Here is a 22,998-nt window from a genome sequence, read left to right as displayed (position 1 = left end):
TTACCGCCTTGAGCAGTTGAGCTGCCATATTTGGAGTGAAGAAAAAGCAAAGTACAAATACACAGGAGATCTTGCTTGCAAGTTGGGGAATAAATTTAGCTTTTTTACACAGCACAATGAAAGAGAATTCCTATTTGCTAGAATATCTAAACAGGCAAATGGACATACATACATATGACTGTCAGGTAAGTTTTGGAATTTATGTAAACACATCTAATCAAATCACAAAAAGGAGAGATTGAAGACAAGTAGGTGCCACTGAGAAGGAAACCAACCACGTCACTGTATTTGCCTGCCCATAGCATTGCTAACCTTTTAATCTTATGCTGTTGAGGTTTATGCTAATTGTTCCCTTCTTTAACTGTGTATTTCGGCCTGGCCAGCAGATTTAAGAGAAAGCATAAGCTAAAAAACTCAAGATGCTAAATGAAACAAATCAAGGTCAAGATACATCAAACTTGAATATATACCAAAGTTCTTGAACAGATCTCATGAGCTAGATAACAGATAAACGTCATAAATGTTTTGTATACATAGTTCAAAATATGGATACACCCAATGCACACAAACATGCGTATCGGGTTTTTAGGGTGAGTCATATAATGTATTTATTTTACTTCTTTGGCTCGTATTGTCACAGGGGAGGGAGACTAAAATACTATTATTTAACCATTTAAAAAAACAAAATTCTCAAAAGCCTTTAAAATAGGTTTTTCCTTGGCCAGCTAAATACTAATGATGCAATACAAAAAGTATCAAGAACTGCACAATTAGAATTTAACACTTCAACACACAATTCTGGGTGGCAGGGATTGGGGATTTAGGTTTAAAAATAAAAGTATCCCGCTCAAGGATGGACCGGACAAACAACTCAATTAAGCCTTCTAACTATGGGGTCGGCTAGAGGAATCTTTGTTCTGCCGTTCTGTTTTGTTCGGTATCATACTGAACTTGAATAGAAACAAAAATAAAAAATAAAAAATAAAATTCAAAGATGTAGACACGGAAGCATTACAAATATAGTTTAATAACAAATGAATAATAAGTATCAATCTGCTCAAATACTGAATTTTTCAGCACCAAGCATCTAAAACCATCGATACTCGTTCTTATTTTCAGTTCTTAAAGTTCCTAGGATGTTGGGAGGCTCTCTAATAATCCAATAGCATATAACTTGAACCATGGCCGTACATAACATGGATTATACCAACATAAGAATTCAGGGACTTCAGTATTGATGATATCATAAGATTACTTAATGTGGCCACCACCTTCTGATGTTCCATTGGGATACATTAGGCTTCGTTGGGTTTGTGGAAAGATTTGGGTGGGGATGGGATGGGATGGGAAAGTATAAAAATTTACACTTTCATTGTTTGGTTTTATACATGGGGAAATAATGGGACAAGCACTATGACGAAGAGGAAGCCGCTGTAGGGTGCTCTGTTTCACCACGAGGAAGACGAACAGTAGTTCACCGGTAGAAAGCGAAGACGATGAACAGTGCCGCTGGTCACCATTGGAAAGTGAACAGTGCCGCCAGAGACAGTAGTTCACCAGCGGAAAATGAAGACAATGAACGGAGAGGTACTAGAGGGTAAATGATCCTGGTCAACGCTGCTGGTATTTCCTATGTTCGTTGTCGAGAAGATGATGAACAGTGCTTTTTTTGGGTGAAAAACAAAAGACGGAAGAAGAAGAAAGAGAAGAAGAAAGGAAAGAGGAAGGGAGTGGCTGAGAGGGGGTGCCGCCGCCGCTGCTCTGCTTCTGGATTCGAACAAGGAAAGGGAGGTAGCAGATTGCCGATGGTAACGGGGAAGGCACTGGTTCTTTCCCTCCTCTGTTCATCATCGATGGTAATAGTGATTTCTCAAAATTTCCCACCAGGGTCGCACAGTTTTGGTGCAACCCCAAATCCACGATTTTGGGATCTGACATCCTACATTTTTCTCATCCCATCCCTCTATTTCCCTCAAAACCAATGAGAGAAAAAGGAATATTTTTGGAATATTCCCTTATTCTCATCCCCATCCCACAAACCAAATGGAGCCTTAGGGAATGAAAAGATCAGCTGTTTTCTCTTAATTAGGGCTGAGATTGAGGTTCTCCATGGGCCACTTGTGTGGAAATTTAAGGAGATACCCCAGTGGTGATTGGGGGATATGACATTGTATGCCATATATTTTTAGCCTCCAGAATTAAGACGTCATAAGATCCATTATGAGCAAACCTGGTTTAGTTGTATTGGGGTCTACCCTTCTTAGGTATAGATAGATCTAGGGGGTACACATGTACCTTTGGTCAATAGGTCCATCAGCCCCTTCCTCAAGAATTTCCTATTCAACTTGGGTGGGTTTTTGGTCTAGCCCATTTTCTCTTTGTTTTTTTTTTTATTTTTTAATTGTATGGAACAGTGCCCTAGCGCTTTCTCTTGTGAAGGAGTTGATTTTGTACTCTTTTTTTTCTCTTTTCTGTAACTAAGGCTCAGTTTGGGAAGTGTACAAATACAAATATGTACAGTGCAAATACAAGGTTCAAAAATACCAATTACAAGGCTTTTTTTTATGAATAATTACAAGGCTTTGCACCATACATATTTGTATCTGCATCTTCCCAAACTGAGCCTAAGGTTTCTGATTTGCTATTGATAAAAATAACAATGGCAATAGTCACACATGTACCAACCCCCACCTTAATAAAAGGGAAGAGAACACCTACTTGATCCTTTGTTTGTATGTGAAGATTGAGAAGAAAATCTATTAAGGTTCCAAAACACTTGGCGGAAGCCCCTGCGGGAAAGTCCTCCCAAATAGACTATAAGAATCAACTGCTTGTCATCTGTTGATTCATCAACATTAATTTTTACAAGCACTAGTTAGCTCCTTCAACTTCCAATGAAATTTCATACCCTCCCAATTAACTCTTGGATTACTCCCATTCCACCAATTCTTTACCATCTCAACAAACCCAAAATGACACAGCCACATATTTTCAAATCTGAAGGGAGCTGGCCCTATACTACCCAACTCCTCTCTATCTAACAGTCTCTTTTAGCTCAAATTTGTTGATGAAATTGTTGAACTTCCTCGTACTAGTATTACTTCCTTGCCTCGAGTTATTTGTCTCCTCAGTAAACCAGATCACATTAAAGTCTCCACCATGTTCCTTCCCAAAGTCCTCTAATACCTTCCAACTCCTCTCTCTCTCTCTCTCATATATATACAAACACACACACACACACACACACACACATATATATACCCACTCAAACCAATCAACCATCTATCAGAATTCAATAGACACCGTAAACCTACCAATCAACTCTTCCACTCCCTCCATATTCCACATTGTCACTATACTTCCTGAGATTCCCCAAGAGAGGCACATTACCCAACTGATTTCCCTTGCCTTCCAGAGACTCCTCACCCATCTACCATCAAAATCCGTCCGCTTTGATACTTGGATAAGCAACCTTCAGACTCTAAAATACAGTAAATGTACTTCAATGAATCTAAGAAATTTGTTTTGGTTCTAAACCTCTTTTTTCTGCTTGGTGTCACTTGCATCATTAATTGTCAAGTCCTTCAACATCCACCACCTGCCTATTTGTTCCAAACCCATTCTTCTTAGTCCCACATAAATTGCTTTTTAATTTAATGAAAACCTTATTTTTGTTTTGATGTTTGAATAGATAATTTACCACTGTACATGGTGTACCAGTGTTTGACATGATACATATCTAACAGTGGATATATACTACATGGATACTCCTAGACAAATTCTAATTTTTTAGATTGACTATACTCAATAAATTAATACTTCTAAAATATGAAACAATGTATATTTTAACAGATTATACATAATAGAAACTCAATATCATAAATTTAATTAAATTTAGCAAGATTAGGAAATGACTCTTTGCTTGAAAAACTAGATTTAAAACCATGTTCTATGCAAACTATGAGCAAACCATACTCATACGTGTTTGGGATTTAGGAAACAAAGAATCATATCCTGGTTTCCCTTTACACATGTCTGTGTAGCATCTACATATCGGCATCATAAGATAGGAGCAGGTTTGCAAGTGGAGTCATTTAGCAATGGAGTCTAAATGCCCCAAGAAACACCCTTGTAGTAAGTCACTTTAGGGCTTAAGAAAGTCCAAGTTCCACTAATTCTAGATTCATGGAAAAAAATTGATCCAAAAGACCTTGCCATGTGTTCTATATGTAAGGATGATAGCACTGCAGAGGAAATTACCTAACAGAAATTAACATGTCCAAACAGATCTGATAACATAGTAATACATCCAAATTTTCTGAAAAATAATAGATTAGAAGGAAACTCGAACTGTTTGCAGAACTGAGGAACACTAGTCAAATAATGCTGTCCTTGAATCTGAATTTTCCCCCTTTTGGATGCATAGGTATTACAACAACCAGACCCCAGGATCTAAAGATGTTATGGTGGCACTAGCACATGCACCACAAGGTGTAATGAATCTCTTGGTAAAGAAAGACTTGGCAAAATGAGAAAAGAGAAAATGTAAGATAAAAGAGAAAAGAAAAGCTCCACTTGAAGCTGTCTACCATTTTGAAAAGCCCTCTCTAATGTAGAAAAGTAGGCTATCTAATGGGTGGAAATGGAATTAAAGGCCCATGAAATGGCCAAACAGCTTAATAGCCTTAATACCCAATCTCTCGATCCAAACAGAAATGTATAACATTAAGATCAAATTATGCAAATGGGGGAAAACAGCAAGCAAAAATCTAGAACATGAATGTGCACGGCATGACAGAACAGATGGGCATGCACACACTGACACCAGGAAGCATATAAGATTTCAGTCAGTCTGTCCATTACCAGCTAGACTTTTAGTTTGTATCTTTTAATTTATACTAATGTTATATTCACTTCAGTAATTTAAAACATTGTTAATTGTTGTTTCAATTATGAATGAATTAATTTGTAGTACGCAGAAGCTGAGAATAAGGGATTTGCTTATGTGTTACTGTTATGCTTAAATTTTGGTACATCTAATTTGTTTTGTGTTACAGTAAAATGGCAATTGTAACTTGTACATTGGAATTGCGTTTTTTGTACTAACATGTTGGAATTGTAATTTTTAAATTTGCCTTGTGCCTTCTCACTTTTAAACGTTGGCCTGACATGTACCTGTTTGTTTAGTATGCACAGCATCTAAGACAAAAGCCTAAGACAAACAAACATGCTCCATTTCTTATCATGAACTGGCTTGAAAATTAGTACAAAACATACCAGTTCACAGGCCTTAAAATAGGATTGAGCAATTTAGGCTATTATGTGCCAAACATAGCAGAACAAATTCTGTAGTATAAAGAACTAAGGACTAACATAATGTTTCTGATGTGTTCTTAGTTTAAAGAATTGAGTAAGGATTAACAAGACCATTCATCAACCTTTAATGTTGACCAGCTCGCAGGTTTGGCAGTCAGCACTAAACCCAGGACCTGGCCAGCTATCCAGGTCACCATTTCACTAGTTCCACCAAAAAACATTGGCTGTAATTGTTAATGTGAGCCCAACATAACTTGATTTATTAAAACTGGTTAACAAGAGTAATTTGATACCTCAGTATGTTCTTTATATTATAGTCATACTAACAACAGAAGCCAAAACAAAAGATCATAGGAAATGTACCAAACTCTAACTGTCATAAAAGCGAGAACGGCGCCTCCGAGAACTGCAACACAGTAACAGCAGATCAAAAGATTAAAATAAATGGAAACAATATTTACAACTACTACAGAACATACAATCTAGTGATTTAAGTATAATTATTTGCATAAAGAGAAAAATACAGTTACATAGTGTTAAAGGAAAACTTTGATGAAAAATACAGTTACATAGTGATTTGAACAAAATTATTCAAGTTCTGAAGGCATTCCAGCTGGTTGGAGTGAAAAAGAGTAGTTATATGGAGGTTAACACTATGAGATTAGTGCATTGAGCCCAGCCAATAGGGGATTTATAAAAATAAGTTTGGTGGCAGTAGTATGGGGAATCAGGGCCCTTCCAGTGTGACAGGTGTGTTTAGAAATGGAAGTGGTGGCCTCATAGGTTCATTTTCAGGCCCTATAGGGATCGGAAATTCTACAAGGGTAGAATTGTCAGCTGTGCTACAGGCATTAAGATTAGCAAGGCAAATGAATTTGGTAAGGATTGTAACAGTGGGTGACTCACTAGTGATAAAAGTTGGCTCAAGCATCATGAAAAGGGGATGGAGGTACTTCAGGAAGGAAATCAAGAAAATTTAGAGGATTACTAAAAGTATGGAAGCTGAGATCGATGGATTTCTAGGATGACAAATAGCTTGGCTGATGCTTTGGCTAAAGAAGGGGTGACCAGAGAGCAGTTTTTTTAGCCCATTTGTATATATAAAATATGGGCCAATGGGGTTAGACTAAATAGCCTAACAGAGGGCTCCCTTGTATGATTTTCAATATTTAATTACTTATCAATAAAATAAAATAAAAAACAATAGGAGTAATTTTTTTTGATAGCTATTTGAAGGCAAAGTAAATTCAAATGGCATCGCTTTAAACACATTCGAAGGCATTTTTTTATTCATGGATATATCAACTCAGAGGTCATTCATGGGTATACCCTGTAGGGTATAACAGGTTCTTTGATATTGAAACTTTGTTTCTTTAGGGCTCTGTTTTGCAAAGGGGGGAATTGGTTTGGCTTATGTTGTAGTCTATAGGTTCCTGGTACAGGTCCATGGTGTACAAAGGGTCTTCTCTTTGTATTTTCTGCTCACTTCTTTTCAATACAATACTTTTTCAAAAGAAGATTAATATCTTTTGAAGATAAACAAAGAAGAAAATTCAGTAAAGAGAGAGATAAAAAGAGAAAGAAAACCTATAAATAGAAGTCTGTTTATGACGTAGAGAAGAAAGCATTTCATCATGTTTCTCATCACATAATAACATAATGTAAAGAAAGAAAACCCTCCAAACTTGTTTATCTTAATAATTATAATAAAATACTATAAATAGAAATCTGTGCACCATTGCTTAGATTGCTCTCAATGCTTTACATTTATTTGAATATGAGATGGCACACTTGTTTCTGTTTATGCAATTTATGTAAATTGATAATTCTAAAATTTAGATTTACAACTTTGCAAGTGATGTATTGATAGCTAATTATGGATTATGATACTTCATATGGTGATATTTAATTTTTTTTATTTAAATGCAATATTTCTATTATTATAAATTGTGAATGTGTAAGTTTCTAGTTTCTTGTAATTTTTCCTATTTGGGGGGATATTTACTAATGTTTATTTATTTTATCTAATTGTTTGTTTAAAATTCTTAGTAATGAAAAAATCAATGCAAAGTGGTTTACACTTCGTGCATTCTAGTTTACACCTCACACCTTAAGATAGTAGAGGACCTTGTGTCACACCTCCACATTCTAAAACATTGTTTAGTATTTAGGCAACCACCAATCAAGCCATCACAAACATATTCTCTTAATTACATTTCTACCAAGGGTAGAGAAAACTTTCTGATACTGATTTAGAAGTGTAAAGGAACAATAATAACAAAGTAGAATATTCTGGTTTATATTTCCATCTTTCATTTGAGAGAGAAACCAAAGAAAGTAAACAGATTGAACAGAATTCTGCATATGACAATCATTGCCATCCTGTTTTGGGCCATAGGCCTTTGTTCTAGCACTTATCTCATGTGAAGAACCATAATCATCCAAGTTTCATGTACAAAGCTGTAAATGGTTTTCCTCCTCATAGAATCAAGGTTTTATTAAATTTTATAAATTAATATTATGTCATAAAATGGTATCAGTGGGCTGTGTTTACATCTTGTTGTTCCAAAAGCCCCCAACTAAACTCCTAAAAGAACAAGTGGTCAAGCTGAGGCAGCTGAGTGGAAGCGTAAATATGAATTTGAGAGCACAAGAAATCTCAGTAAGGAAGTCAGAGAACTTTCATTTGGAGAACATTATCCAAAAGTGAATATGGAATACGAAGAAGTTTTCTCATCAACAGCAATATGGAGAAGAGAAGTGGATATCGAAGCTAAGAAGTTCTGTTTCGACAAAGGTAGAAACAAGGGTAGGTGAACATTAAAGATCAGAGAAGAAAAAAGAGCCACCATTTACGTAGCTGAGGTGATTAGATGGCTGAAGGGCTTCGTGGATGGGACAACATTCTCCATTAAAAAACAAGGTTGGAAGAGTGCAGTGGGAGCAGATGGGAAATGGTTTGAAGTTGAGTTGAGGAGAAAAGTGAAAGGTTGGTTTGTAGTGATCATGGAAATATTTGGTGATAACAGAAAACAGATGCTATGTGTGCCAGAGGGTAAAAAGAGAACAGGGTGGAGAATGTTTGCAAATTTATTACAGGAGTTTCTGTTGTATGTGGAAGAAAGACAAATTCCAAAACAATGCAATGGTCCAGAGGACTGTGACAAGTAGAGACACAATGAGAATTCGAAGAAGGAAAAACCAAAAAAATAGGAGCTCCAGAAGCTACGGTGTGTAGCAAAACGAAAAGTCAAAAGATGCTATTAGATGTGGAGAAAGGAGTTTGGGAGAAGAACATAATTATAACAGCAGCCACAATATTACAGATTGTGGAAGGATTTTGGAAGCAGTTATGAAGAGATTCAATTTAAAAGGTTATGTGAACATTAAGCCCTTCGATGATTCAAAGGCTGTACTATTTGAAGTTGACGAAGAAGCTGTGCTCCCCACAGCTGAAATGGTGGAATCTTTAGACGGTAGGGTAAGGGCAGAGGGCCTGTATATGTCTTGTAACCAGAATCCGGTTGTTTTAAGGAATTCTTATGCTTCGGCTAGTGGGACTTCCCTTTAATCTCTGGAATGAGAAAATCCTTAAAAAGTTGATCCAGACTATGGGTGGAACGCTGATAGCATATAATCTTCAAGATACCCACGCCGCAAGAATCAGAATTGTGGGACTGAAGCCTGAAGAAGTCCCCAGATGCATAAATCTGCTCGCAGAATCTGGCTTAAGGTTTCTGTGGATGAAGAGTACCAAGGAAGAAGACGATGGCATTTTCGAGGGATAGGTTACATGTGAAAAGGAGAAGATAGGACAAGAATCTTCAGTGGCTGAGAGCTATAGCTTTTCTGGAGATTCTATTACTTGGACCACCCCCACCCCCTCTTTAGGAGGAATTTATTTGACTAGGAGCTGGAAGAGAATATGGAGCTATTGGAGACTCTACAGAATCAGAAGATAGACTTAACTTTGGAAGACGAATGGTGCTGGAAATAGAATTCTGATGGTTGTTTTTCTGTCAAGTCATTAGCTTCCAAGATGTGCAGCACAGGCTCTACAGTTTCCCTGCCATTCAGATTTGGAATCCAACAAGCCCTTCTAAATCCAACTTTCTGGTGTGGCCAATGGCCCTAGATAAATGTCTCCCCAGATCTAATCTTGAGAGGTGTGCCATCCAAATTTTGGACTCCTCTTGTGGACTGTGTGGTTCCCTCCCTACAAATCATCTCTGTATTCACTGTTCGGTTTCCTCCCTGGTGTGGGAGCATTTCCTGAAATCTATGGACATTAGCTGGGTTATGCCAAGGTCGGTCAAGGAGCTGCTGTGCTGTTGGAGAATTAAAGGCCTAAACAAGAAAGGAAAATTAGTGTGGAAGACCATTCCTGCAGTTGTCTTGTGGTCCATTTGGACTGAAAGGAACAACAATTTTTTTTGTAATAGAGCTAAAAGTCCTGAAGAGTTCGTGGAGAGAGCTGTAGGCAAGCTGTTCTCTTGGGTGTCTGTTACTGAGGAAGTTAAACATCTGAATTAGTCTCTCTTGTTTCGGTCTCAGTCTTGGTGGAGTATGTAACCTGTGTTGTTCTCAGGCTGTCTTTTTGGCCTGGGTATTGTTGTATTTTCTCCTTTTTGTTTGAATAAATTTACCTTACCTTTTCCAAAACGAAAAATGAGTATGTATGTTGGCTAAGGTGGATTTGATCAAAGTGACTATTTCTCCCATAGATATGTAGCTTCTCTTTCACAAAGCTAAGTTCTTAGCAAATCTTTCTACTACCAGTTTCCAAACACTTTTTGATCTCAAATTACCCCCCAAAGGCATACCAAGATACTCTAGATGCCAGCTTTTAACCTCAACCTAGAATTCCTGCCACCAATTGAACATCTTGTTCTCCCATTGTTAATTCTTGCCACACAACTCTTAGCCAATTCACTTAGTTTTCCTAAAAGTTGGACCATGTAAAAGAAACATTTAGCAAGGCAGGTTATTTTAGTTCTAACTTCTAAGGATTCCACCAGGGTATTGAACTTGTGGTTATGGTCTGGTTCGGGTTACTTGTTTCACTTGTAAATCTTATCACATTTAAGTCTCCCCCCAGACAACAAGGTCCTTCCAATAGACCCCTAATTGCAGCTAATTCCTCCCACAAGAGATCCCTATCTCTATATGAGTTAGGGTCATAAACATTCGTTTAGACCCATTCTCTCCCATCACTCACATCTCTCTTTTTTTTCGCTTTTATTGAGAATGAGAATTGTCTAATCAACTCCTATGACACTCCACCTCCTCATTCTTCCAGACTGTAAGTATTCCCCCTAAAGCACCCCAAGAGAGGGCACAAGACCAACTCAACCCTTTACTACTCCAGATACTTCTTATCTATCTTCTATTTAGCCCCGAAAGCTTTGTTTCTTGCAGCACTAATATATGTAGTCTATCTTTTCTTACCACATTCCTGATAACTCTCCACTTTCTTAAACTCTCTAAACCCCTTACATTCCAACAAAGAATCTTCATTACAAATTTTAGAGAAGCCCAATTTCTTTCCCCAGTCTACTAATCTCCCCTCTTTTTCTCCCTTTTTCAGTTCTCATCCCTATCATAAGACACTCCACAAGCTAATTTTTCAACCTCACTCGTCTTCTTCTTTCTTATCACCTTCCACTTCCTTCCTAAGGTAAACTCCTAGGTTTCTTCCCCGTCTTTTTGGTTTGCTCATTGTTTCTTCCTCCTTTCTCTCTATTTAAAAAAGTACTGCTCTCTCTCTCTCTACTATTTCTTAGGGAGTCCCCTGCACTTCCACCCTTTCCTCATTCTTCTCCTCCAACTCAACTAAGCTCGTTAAATGTCCTAAGACCAAGTTCATGATCTTCTCCCGCATTGCCACTCCAACACTTCATTTCTTAATCACATAGGTCAAAGTTCACACTAGGTGTGGCTCCAAAAGTTAGATCTGCAAAGCCAGTAGGAAAAGAATTAGTGCTAAGCTGAGTAGCAACAAAACCAGAAGAGAAGGCAGAGAGAGGAGGAATAGAAGAGGGAAAAGAGGGGAAAGAAACTGACGCAATAGGGCTGGAACAAACTATCACAAGACAAAAAGAGAGAGGAAGAGAGAGAGAGAGAGAGAGAGAGGTGGAGGAAGAGAAAAGAAAAAAAACCCAAAGAATCACTCCAATGGTCCTAGAATCACTCTAGGGTTTGTAGGAATCATACCATACAGCAAACTTGCAGGAGAGCTCTAAAGAAATCTTCATTAGCTTTAAAAGATAAAACATCTATTTATAGACTGACCTGTGTGGCGCGGAATACTGTTCACCATAATTACAAAAAAAAAGCATTCCTTGTCTTGTGCATCAAGAAACATAATAACATTCTGAAGGGATGGAAGATCCATCATATGGATGGCCAAACCCAACAGGAAGGTTGGGCGAAATTTCAAAAATTTCTTTTCTCCCATCCTGGAATTGCATTCCCTAATTTAGAAAACTGCATTTTCAAGGTTTGTTCTTGAAACCAAAACTAGACCAGATCTGAAACCAATAGGAAGTGAGGGATATACTTAATACGAAGTAGCAATAAGTCCCAACGCAGGTGTTCATGCCCAAAGAGAAAACTAAAACCCGCTTCCACTAAAGATGACATAGTGTGTAGTGAAGCAAGATCAACAGGATGGTTCTTCAGCAAGAATCGAGCAAGGGCTAGTGAGCATGCCTTTAAATTGTTTCTTCTACCAAGAAACAATATCAAGAACTCTTCTTAATCAGATCCACAAGTAGAGATCGAACAGGGTAGGGCAGCAATAACTGGAAAGAATTCTGCAGTTTGTTGTTGCGTGTTTGATATGAAGAATTTGCCCCCTATTTATGGCCTTCTTTGAATCAGCTACTTAATCTAATTAGGAGAAAGTTTCCTAATCCATCTTATATTTGGATCTGGACTCTTAAGTGGATAAGACTTATCTTATCCTTCAGCTAATCCTAATCAGTTTAAAACTAAATTCGCCCCCTTTTAATTAACTAACTTAAGCCCAGTTCGAATTGGGCCTTAGGCCCATTAAGCTTATGTACTCACTTATTCTTTAACCTGCTGCCCAGTTGGCTCTCTTTGTATGGTGTGGGACCCTAACATTGATTTACACATTAACCACATGAGTTCAGCCCAGCCTTTGTTACAAGGTCTGGCCGAATTCACTGTAGGAGACAGTGAACCCCTGAGTCCATCACCATGGGCTCTTAATGGGCCCAACACATACACTAAACGGTTCATGGATCCAGCCACCTTATGAAAACCCAAAAACTGTGAGCGGATGCAAGATTAGCCCATCAGGTATTACCCTCAATGGTCTTACACTTAACCTCTCAACCCATAATGATCAAAAACTGCCCGACAAGAGAGGACCTCTCCCTCGACTACAAGGTACAGTGTTGCACTCTCTACTCACATAGATCCCGGGAATTAAAACCTTTTGCAAACAGTTTGAAACCATAATTTCTATATAAATATATTTTGCAAAAATAAATTTCAACATTTGAAATCAACTGCCGACAGTTTAGGTTTCCATCAGAGAGAGTGCATTCCCTGATCATTCACTTTGTCCGACAAAGGGGCTAATCCTGTCACTATGATCATCCACTCAAGTGGATTCTCGAACTGTCCCAACACACCCTGGTTTTGACCCCCTCTAAGGATCTCACTAATTGGCATATCAAAGACAGCGCAATCCAGTACCTAGTGTAGAACCATAGTCGAGTCTAGGGTTCAGGTGTAACATTCCAATTTTGTCCATCTATCTCCAAGGTCCAAGGCAATACTGGAATTTGGTCTAATTCAGGATTTCAAGAAAATCCACATTGCATGTACCTCAAGTCTCACCTTGTCAGCTGAGACAAGCCACCCCAACCAACTTGGCGGCACATCAGCGTCAGTCTTGACAGGATAAATCTCCTCAGATCTATCCAACGGCTGTGAATATTCTAAACTAACACGAGTCTCATAAGTGTTTAGTTTAAGGGTATTACACAGAAACACACCACAATGACATGAATCAATTATGTACTTTATTCATTTACAATAAATGTTAAAAGATGCATCAATCTGATTGGAGCTAAGGGCATAATTGTCTAACACTTTTCTACCTATTAATGCAAATAAACTAAAAATTGAAAGAGAAGCACTACTTTTTTTATTGATTAGCAACACAAAATTGATTCATTAGATTAAAAAATAGAGATACAACAAAGAGTTCTAGGCACAAAACAAAGCCCAACCAAAACTATTCACTATTTACAAAATTTCCCAGAATATAAATTATCTTTGAATTCCTTGCTTTGCAAGACCATCAGCCAAACTATTTGCAGATGTCCTTATCCACCTTATTTGGATCATCATATCTTTAGGAATCTGCTTGAATCTCCTGAATTCATTCCTTACTTCCATATGATTCCTTCCCCTTTTTTCAACCAGCCCACAACTATTTTTGAATCAGCTTAGTAATCCCCATTTCTTTAGCTTTCTTTACTCCATAGACTGCTGCCAATAATTCTGATCTCACCACATCTCCATGCTGAACAGGACCTGAGTACAAGGGTAGAATGTTTCCATTTTCTTCCCTAATTACCGATCAATACACGAAAGAAAAGCACTACTAAGCTAAAGGAACAGGATGCTATAGCCCAAGCCTGCATTGCACTGGTCAAAATGACAAAAATACCCCTGAGCAGATCAGTCCAAATCCCAAGAGTCTTCCCCATGCCAAATCAGAACCTGTTTGTTGGCCTTCTTCTTATGAGAATAGGTCTTAAAATGCCTGGACCGATCCCCATCAGAAACTCCCTGAACCGGAGAAGCACAATCTTTCCCAAGGATAAGCTCTAGATGATGAAGTTCCTTTTCTGAACTCCGAAGTAACTTGTACAGCTAGTATGTTTTGTGCATTGGGTGTTCATATGCTTGGTTCGTTGTCAAAATGCCTGGACCGATCCCCATCAGAAACTCCCTGAACCGGAGAAACACAATCTTTCCCAGGGTTAAGCTCTAGATGATGAATTTCCTTTTCTGAACTCCGAAGCAACTTGTACAGCTAGTATGTTTTGTTCATTGGGTGTTCATATGCTTGGTTCGTTGTGATAGTCTTTACCTCACTTACGGACACCATGTGCTTGTGCTTAATTTGTTCCTACAATTTTTCTCCATGAGGTTTCTCCAAAGGTCCCTACAGTCAGAAGTATTTTCTTCCACTCCCCACTTCCTTCAGCTCTAGAACTTCTGTACCAGAGTGTTGTTCAAATAAGAGCTCTGTTCCAAACTGACCTAAATCCGCAATCTTACAGCCTCTTGTTGAGCTTATGCTTCCAATGCTTGAAGGTTCATTGACTTCCTCTTCATCTAAGTCCCTTCCTTCCAATTAGTTCTGTCCTCAAAGTCATAATCTTGTTCTCTGTTATAGTGTGGATTGGGTTTATCAGGAGTGGTTGAGTAACCATGAGGTGGCCCATGCTTTTTTAATGAAATATGTGACTCTGGTTCAATTCAAAAATGACTACTAATGAAACACACAGGTTGTGTTTTGATTTCAACACCTCCACATAAGAGGCCTTGTGGACCTTTGGATTAAATTAAAAATAATTTGAAAAAAAAAAATTTGATCGGTAACGGAACTTTTACTAATGAAACAAAGAACAATAACTACAGCCTCTTAGGGAAGGGGTAAACTCTCTTAACCCTTCCCAAGAATAAGAGAGTTTGTCGATTCTTGAATCTTCCTCCAACTTTTCAATTTCCAAACCATTTCACTTCTACATTTCCTGCAATCCCACCCAGCTTCTTCCACGTGGCAACCAATCTGCCACATTGTGATCCTCTTCCACCTACGCCGCCCCCTGCTTCCAAAGCAACACTTTAGCTTCAGACACAAGCCAAATTGTTCTCCAAGTATCATCAGCAAACACCTCCAACGCTCGGGAAATAATTCCTGGTTTTACTCCCACAATCTAAACATTGGCTGCTCAAAAATCCTGTGTACATTACGCTTCTAAAACTCCTGCCAAAGGTTGAAAGGTAGACTGAGAAGCTTAATAACCATACTACCATCTGAACAGGTTTATTCATTGCAATTGGGCGACCAATTTCAATTGTTAGCTTACACCAAATCGTGTTTCGAAAGTCAGCATTTCCATATGAAAATTCTCCAGACCAAAAATTACTTTCTTTTCTTCAAACGGTATAAGAACCGCCTTTTCTTTTTATTGAATTTTTTCCATTACCATTTCCAGGATTTCATTCCAATCCTCCAATTTTTTCCTTTACCGTAATAACCTTCCTCCCTTCACGGTCAGTCTTCTTACCTTCCCACATTACTTTCGGAACTGTTATAGAGGATAATAGTGATATTTCTTCTTGTTCAGCTTCTGATTTTTCCTCCCCTTCATTTGATTTCTCCTTCTTCTGCTTGATTGAACTTCTTCTCCAGGGAACTTGGTGTTTTCAGTTTCTCTAGGCTCTTCATACTTCAATAGGAGTTCTTCTAGAGCCAAAACCATCATCACCAAACCCTGTTTCAGCCTACCTTCTAGTAAGCAGATCATACTTCAAAAGGAAGAAAGCTTCTATTTGAGAGTGGAAAGACCCCACTTCTTGGATACTGTTTTTTGAAAAATAGAATGCCTTATTGCCATGTGTTTTAAGAGGAGACTCTCTAGTCTAAGGGTTTTCCTTTAATATATACAAATATACATATACATATATATAGGTAATGCCATAGGTGGCTCTCCTATAGATGAAATTAAATTTCTTTATGTAGATACAAGAAAAGAAAGAGTAATAGAGATAGAAGATATTAACTAAATTATCATAAACTGCCCACATTTAGGCTTATATGAATGGCCCAGGAAAAAAAAAAGATTTCTTTCTAAGCTGTGATTCAGTAATTAACTGCCTGCTCCCAATCCAGAAACAAACTAGATCATAACTTTGAGGCTTCAACAGTCTTGGAATCCGTTCATTGATTACCCAGCCACAAGAACTGCAAGTTATGTTGCATGGTTCTAATCATCACAATGGATTATCCTGACCATCTTTAATGATATATTTTCCTTTGCACCACTCCCTCATGACGTAGTTTCATTATGCAAAATTAGAGCAGTGATCAGAAGTCAGAATAGTTGTTGTACCATCTTAACCTAGGCAACTAGGCGCCCAACCAGAATGCCTTGACTTATTTGCAACAAGGCACTCAACTAAGTGATAAAAGTTACAAGGTAGGTGACTCTCTCTCTCTCTCTCACTCTCTCTCTCTCTCTCTCTCTCTCTCTCTCTCTCTCACACACACACACACACACACACATTAACATATTGAAAAAACTAGCATTGACTTTCACAAAAGATGATTTGACATGTGTTGCAAGGAAACTTAATGTTTTCAATTAGCCAAAACTTAGTTTTTTATTTTAAAAATTAACCACCTAGGTAACCTGCATCACCCAGAATTGCCTAGGCACCTTGGCAACTATTATGGTAAGGAGAATTACAGTAAACTTTACATTATGCAATGCCATAAATGCCTAGTACATAGCCAGTGCACTTATGCATATGCTAGAGAGACAGCAGCATATGCATATAATAACAAAAAGGCAAGTCCATCATTTACTATATAGCTTCTAAACTCACTACATAAATAAGCATTTTTTTGGGGGGTGTATTCCAATAAAAAGTCATTTTCATTTGTATGTTTCCAGTTTGAAAAACGGATCTAGGAAACATATCATAAAAGATGAACCTAATATATTTATAACAGAATTGCACAAATTAATTAATTGTTAATTTATATCAGAAAACCAGAGAAAAGAAAGAAAGAAGAAAAAAAAAATCTTGCATTTTGAGAACAATCAAGCATGAAGAAACATTAAAGAATATGCTTCACTACCTGCGATAACCAAAGCTCCCCCTAGATGGGCGACTTGCACTCCCAAATTCATCATCCATTTCATCAACTCTATATTCAGGTATTTCTGTAGATGATACAGAACCCTCATCAGAATTTGATGCATCATAGCTTGATCGATGATGTCCTCTCCTTGTCTCTGTAGTTCTTGACCTTCTCCGGTTTCTTGAAGTCCTAAAATTGTCAAAGACCTGATATAAAATACATGAAGTCCACCAGTTTCCTTCATCCCCAGGGAAGTCCTCAAATTCATCTCCAGTTTCCTCTTCTCCATACTCAATCACATAATCCCCCAACACCACTCCATGTGGAACTTCAGAATGGATGGTGCTTAAAACATCTATTATCTCAGAAGACTGCTGGAAGTTCTCCCAATCAAGTTGTCTCGCAGGGTCTATCTTTGCTGGACGAGAATGAGGATGCTTGAGTGTTGCATGCTTCTGAAGTTCCATATAGTTACCAACAAATGTACAATGTTCCTCCTCACAGCATCGGCTCTTCTTGTTCAAATTCTGACGAGCTTCTTCAAGAACAACCCAACCTGTAACTTCTCCCCTGCACAATGGACAAGCCGGGTGAGAGCTGCCATGGAGTGAGACTGGCTCATTACTTTCTGTTGAAGTAGCATTTGACATTGTCGGCCCCTTTACTGCTGCTGACACTCCATTTGCACTTTTGAAACGGTCAAGACAGTTTGAATGTGTATGATCTGTATCACACATAAATGGACGACATCCTTGCTCATGGGATGAACATTGGAGGAGAACTGCATTGTGAGGATACTCCAAGCATATAGGACAAACAACATCACAGTTTGTGTTTAATTGAACATCTTCCATCTTGGAAGAGCTGTGGTTGTTTCCTTCTCGGTATATATGTTAATTATCAGTACAGATCTACATAAAAATCTTCATGCACATTCTTACAATCACAACAGTAACTCAACTCAACAAAACCTTATCCCAACTATGTTGCATCAGTTGCTCTTTCCAGGTCAGCAAGTTGGGATTTAGATCCAACCACATACACCAAGCACAGACCAATTGATCTTTGTCATGTGAAGCCTAATGGAGCATGCACTTGTTCTGGAATTCAGAATTGATATCTGCAAGGGGTAAAGAAAACATTAACAGACTCATATACAAAAATAATACATATATAAATTAACTGAACATAGATTGTACCACCTTTAAAATAATAATAGTCATTCTCTCTGTTGTGCAGAGCACAGAAATATTGAAACAAGAAAGGGGAGCAGACAAACCCAACTTTGAATGATAAATGGCTAATTGAATAATTTGCACAAGGTAACATGTGAATGAATGCAATCTGTACCATGACATAACTAGGGATGTTCAGTTTTAGAAAGTTTATACCCCTTAATGTTTAAACCAGGAAATCACAGAAAATATGAACTTCCTAAATGCAATCTGTACCACCAAAAGAAGCAGACTTGAGTCTTAGACTCACCAAGTACCACGACATAACAGGGTCCAGTCCCCCTGAACTAAGTTTACCCAAAGGCAATAACCCACTCCGCCACCCAAGAGAGAGGAGGAAAATCAATCAAAGTCCAATATATTGTTTTTCTTAGAGCATTATCTCTCTTTCTTTTTTTTAGTAATTAATAACAGAAATGGGAAGCCCTTCGGGAAGACAAAAAGAAACAAGGTATACAAGAACAAGACTTACAATAGGAACCCCCAATCCAGACAAGGGCAGAGAAATAGCAGCACGCTGACCACAACATATTTCCTATTAAATATGCCAAACTTCTTAAGAAAATTTCCTACTCACCATACACCGCAATCCAATAAATTTGCTCATGCATAGCCACATCTCAAGGTTCCCGGAAATGATGTTTATACAAATAAGATTTCTTATAAAAGAGACGAGTGGAAAGATTGCCATAAGAAATTTATTTAGTAGCATAAGCAGCCAGAACTCCACTGTAAGCTTTAGCCAAAATAAAATGTTTATTTAATACACGTACAATACGCTCCTAGAAAGAAATGCATATTAATTATGGTAATTCAACCTTCAGCAAACTCTCCACTCTTTCAGGGTAATATTTTGGAAAAGAATTAATCGTTCTCATTTTCAAAGAAGACCCAAGAAAGATTTTTTATGTATGACCCGAAATATTGGGTATTCAAATCCATACAAATAGAAGAACAACAATCAGAGAAATATTCAAATCAAAATAAGAAAAACAAACAAATTCCATACATCCAGAACGTATCAAACTTCAAGAAACTGCAAAGGACATCAGAACTCAAAAAAACTAACATAAGTCAATAAAATCCTATCAGTACAAAATAGGTTCGAAGAGAAACAAGCCCTAAATTTAAAAGTGAAAACAAGAGCGAATAGATCCACAAACTTGGGTTTGTCGGCAGCATCAACCCAAGATTGGAAACCAAAAAATTGACCAGATACATAGTTATCGGAAACGGATAAAAAGACTCCCAAAAAGAAAGAAAAGAAAAAGCAGAATCCGCTTGGATATCGAAGATAAACAATCCAAAGAATACAAGTAAGATCCTACAAAAGGTAAAGATTGAAATTCACGATTCCTACTAGAGAAAACCATCAAATTCAACAAATACTGTGAAACAAAGTGATTAAAAACTTCCACAGAATAGAGATTTAACCATCAAAATTGAGGAAACTAAACCTTTTTCCCTTCTGCAGAAATTCTTGCCCGGAATCGAAGCCCTAAGAGTGAAAAAGAGCCGTCGTCAGAGTAGAGAATGCTACTCCCTCTTCAGCTTGATTCCGAGGTTCCGAGCTCGCGTCACGTAGGTAGGGTCCTTTTCTTCGATGTACAAGACTTATCGGTTACTCCGAGTTTATATCATTATCAAGACCGTTATTTTCTGATCCAACGCCAGATAAAGGGCCTGTTCGATAGCTTAACGCTGAACTGCTGAAGAGCTATCATTCAGAGGTAGTAAGAGCGTTCGTTATCAATTTTTTGTTCAGCTTTAATTTTGTATTACGTATTTTATTTTCAAAAAGATATCTCTTTTATGATAAGAACATAATATGATATATAATAATAATAATCAATTATTTTATAAATTCATTCAAAATCGAAATCACTTTGGCAACGAAATTGGATTTGGTCCTCTCAAGCCTTGCGGTCTTCGAGAATATCTATCCATGAAAAAAAACATGCAAGTATGGAGATGTTCTCTATACACGTGTAAAAAATTGTATAACAGTGTAAACATGATTTTATAAGCTCTAAAGCCAATCACTTTGACAACACACTCCAATCGGCAATTTGTATTTGGGTCAAATTGGTCAACAATTCAATCACTTGCAACAATGGGGCGTTGATTAATTCAATAGTGGTTTGGGAAAATAGTGAATTAGGGGTGAAACGGCACGAATACTCAGACCATTTTTTTGGGCCCAATAGCCCAAATTTCTGGGTAGACAACGGTTCATAAACCTTGATAATAATAATAATAATAATAATAATTATTATTATTATTATTATTATTATTTTATAAATTATATATGTATGATTTAATTATATATTTAATTATTTTATTATATTTTAAATTATTAAATAATTCATCATTTTAATTTCATAATTATTAAATACAAAATTATTAATTAATTAATTAATTATAAAACTAATAAATATTAATTATTATTATTTTAGTTAACAATAATGATAATAATAATAATAATGAGGTAATATTAAGAAATTATTATTATTGATGAGGGGCATTTTGGTTGCCCCACACAATTATCGACACGTGGACATTGTTGACGATGTAGTGTCCAGCACAGCAAGGCAGCTTGACAAAGTAGCACGTGGCAGACAACATCATGTATGCGACCAAGCTAGAGCGAGCTCGACCCACCGGCAACACTAGCTCGCCCCAAAACAGTCCTACGCGTCTCGCCCATTCAAACACCATTACCGCAACTATAGGAACAACTCGCTGAACCATAGAAGACTTAAAGATGTTACCTGATGGCACTTGAACCTCAGATAGCCATAAAGAGAACCTAGGATCATTTTGAAAGGTATGCACACATAAGCTCTCATACTCTCTTACGTACTTTCAATAAGACCTACTTATTGACTTAAGCATCGGAATGTCTTCCTGGGTAAAACCTACCCAGGCACTCTAACTCTTCTTTCCTTACAGCTCTTCTCAGCTTGGACTTATAGTTTACAGCTCGGCAATATAGCGCGGCAATATATCTCGGCATTGCTAGGTTTGAACCCAGTTCGAGCCACATCACAAGACATGAGGGAGTGAGCAAATTGTGCATCATCAATTATTATTATTATTATTATTATTATTATTATAGTAGTGTATAGTAGTAGTAGTAGTAGTAGTAGTAGTAGTAGTAGTAGTAGTAGTATTAGTATTATTATCACTATTGCTGTTGTTGTTGTTCTTGTTGTTGTTCTTGTCATTATTTTAATTAATTAATTTTTAAATACATAATTATTAATTATTAGTTAATTCATTAATTAAAAATTATGCAATTATGCATTTTAAATTAATTAACCATTAATTATTAAATGCTTGAATTTATTAAAATAATTATGTAATTAATTAATTAATATTATTGTTGTTGTTGTTAATCTAGTTATTTTATATTCATTTAATTAAGTGATAATTAGTTTGTTAGAAGTCAAAATAAGCTTTCTTATATCTAGGGTTAAAATAAACTTAGGATTCAAATTTTAGAACAACATTCTCTATATTCAAACTTAAAACCCAATAAAAGTTCACCAACTCTAATGCACCTTTAAAAGTAATTATAGTTTCATTCAAAGGCATTCAAAGGCCAGACTTTAGTGCAAATGACTAGGCCCAAAAACGCTTAGATCATAGAAGAATCGCTACTTTTCATTATAATCACAACATTTGATTTATTAATTGAAGGTAAATGAGAATTGGCAATAGTAATGTGATATCTCACGGAACTAATGTTGTTTGATCCGAGGTGTTCCAAACCAAGGACACAATCAGATAGTCCTACGCGCAACAAGATCTGCAACCAAGGGAAAGGTTAGAGGCCTGAGGAGTTATTCCTTGGGTAGGCACTTCGACACTCAAGTCAGTTGAGTAGAGAAAGATGTGGTCGGGCCGAGCACGTTGAAATAACGTTGGCCAAGCCAAAGAGATAGTACAGAGAGGTATTCAAAGAGTGTTCTTCCAAAAGTCCCTTACCTCGAGCAAAGAATACCTAATAGTTGGGTGTTCGTGTCCCATATGGATAGGGCTTCTAAGGTTGCTAAGATGAGGGCGTCCATCGAGGTCTTCAGGAGGTTTTCTCTTCCTCGGCGGAGTTCGCTTCCTTGTTCGTGCAGGACACTCCTTAGTCATGCTCTTCCATTACGTGTGGTGTCAGCGTGGCTTAAGAGAGGGGGGGTGTGGAGATTGCCACATTGTCACAAGTGACCAATTTATTGTGCCATCAAGTGCCATCATTACGCCCACTGTATGCCATTCGAGTGTCCAAGTGTGTCTTGGGTGGGGTATTGCATGTATTTTGTATGGGGGAATGCCAATGGCAATATTATAATTATGTAGTACAATTTTTCACTATTTTCATGTCTCTTTATGTCACTCCCCCAAAAGCTTAACGTACTCTTTGAGGGGAAGTAGGTAGTCAAGTGAATCGTAGTATATAAAGGTTAAGCATGAGATCCTCTCGGCATTAAACCGTGTGCTTGTACTTGCCATCTATTAATACAATACAAA

At 37.4% G+C, this 22,998-nt stretch overlaps 1 protein-coding gene across 1 annotated transcript; it reads right to left on the bottom strand.

The window, feature by feature from the left end:
• Positions 1-71: 71 nt before the first annotated feature.
• Positions 72-20,182, bottom strand: LOC148843895 (E3 ubiquitin-protein ligase, putative (DUF1644)). The gene is made up of 4 exons (XM_088958250.1): positions 19,932-20,182; positions 17,237-18,359; positions 5,680-5,722; positions 72-375 (listed from the first exon to the last, which is right to left on the bottom strand). Exons 2-3 carry the CDS (start codon positions 18,091-18,093, stop codon positions 5,686-5,688), a joined length of 894 nt encoding a protein of 297 aa, XP_088814376.1. The 5' UTR covers positions 18,094-18,359; positions 19,932-20,182; the 3' UTR covers positions 72-375; positions 5,680-5,685.
• Positions 20,183-22,998: the final 2,816 nt, after the last annotated feature.

This window comes from Nelumbo lutea, chromosome 8 (assembly GCF_056320005.1).
Source record: "Nelumbo lutea isolate HS-2025 chromosome 8, American lotus-T2T, whole genome shotgun sequence".
Lineage (NCBI taxonomy): Eukaryota > Viridiplantae > Streptophyta > Magnoliopsida > Proteales > Nelumbonaceae > Nelumbo > Nelumbo lutea.
The sequence above is the reverse complement of the archived record's forward strand: the minus strand, read 5'-3'. Positions and strand labels throughout refer to the sequence as shown.

What these genes read in the sequence shown, in the direction of transcription:
- LOC148843895 (XM_088958250.1), bottom strand. Translation starts at nt 18,093, where the DNA reads ATGGAAGATGTTCAATTAAACACAAACTGTGATGTTGTTTGTCCTATA. An exon ending in GGGAGCTTTGGTTATCGCAG is followed by an intron (nt 5,723 to 17,236) that starts GTAGTGAAGCAT and finishes ACTGTGTTGCAG; the next exon opens with TTCTCGGAGGCGCCGTTCTC.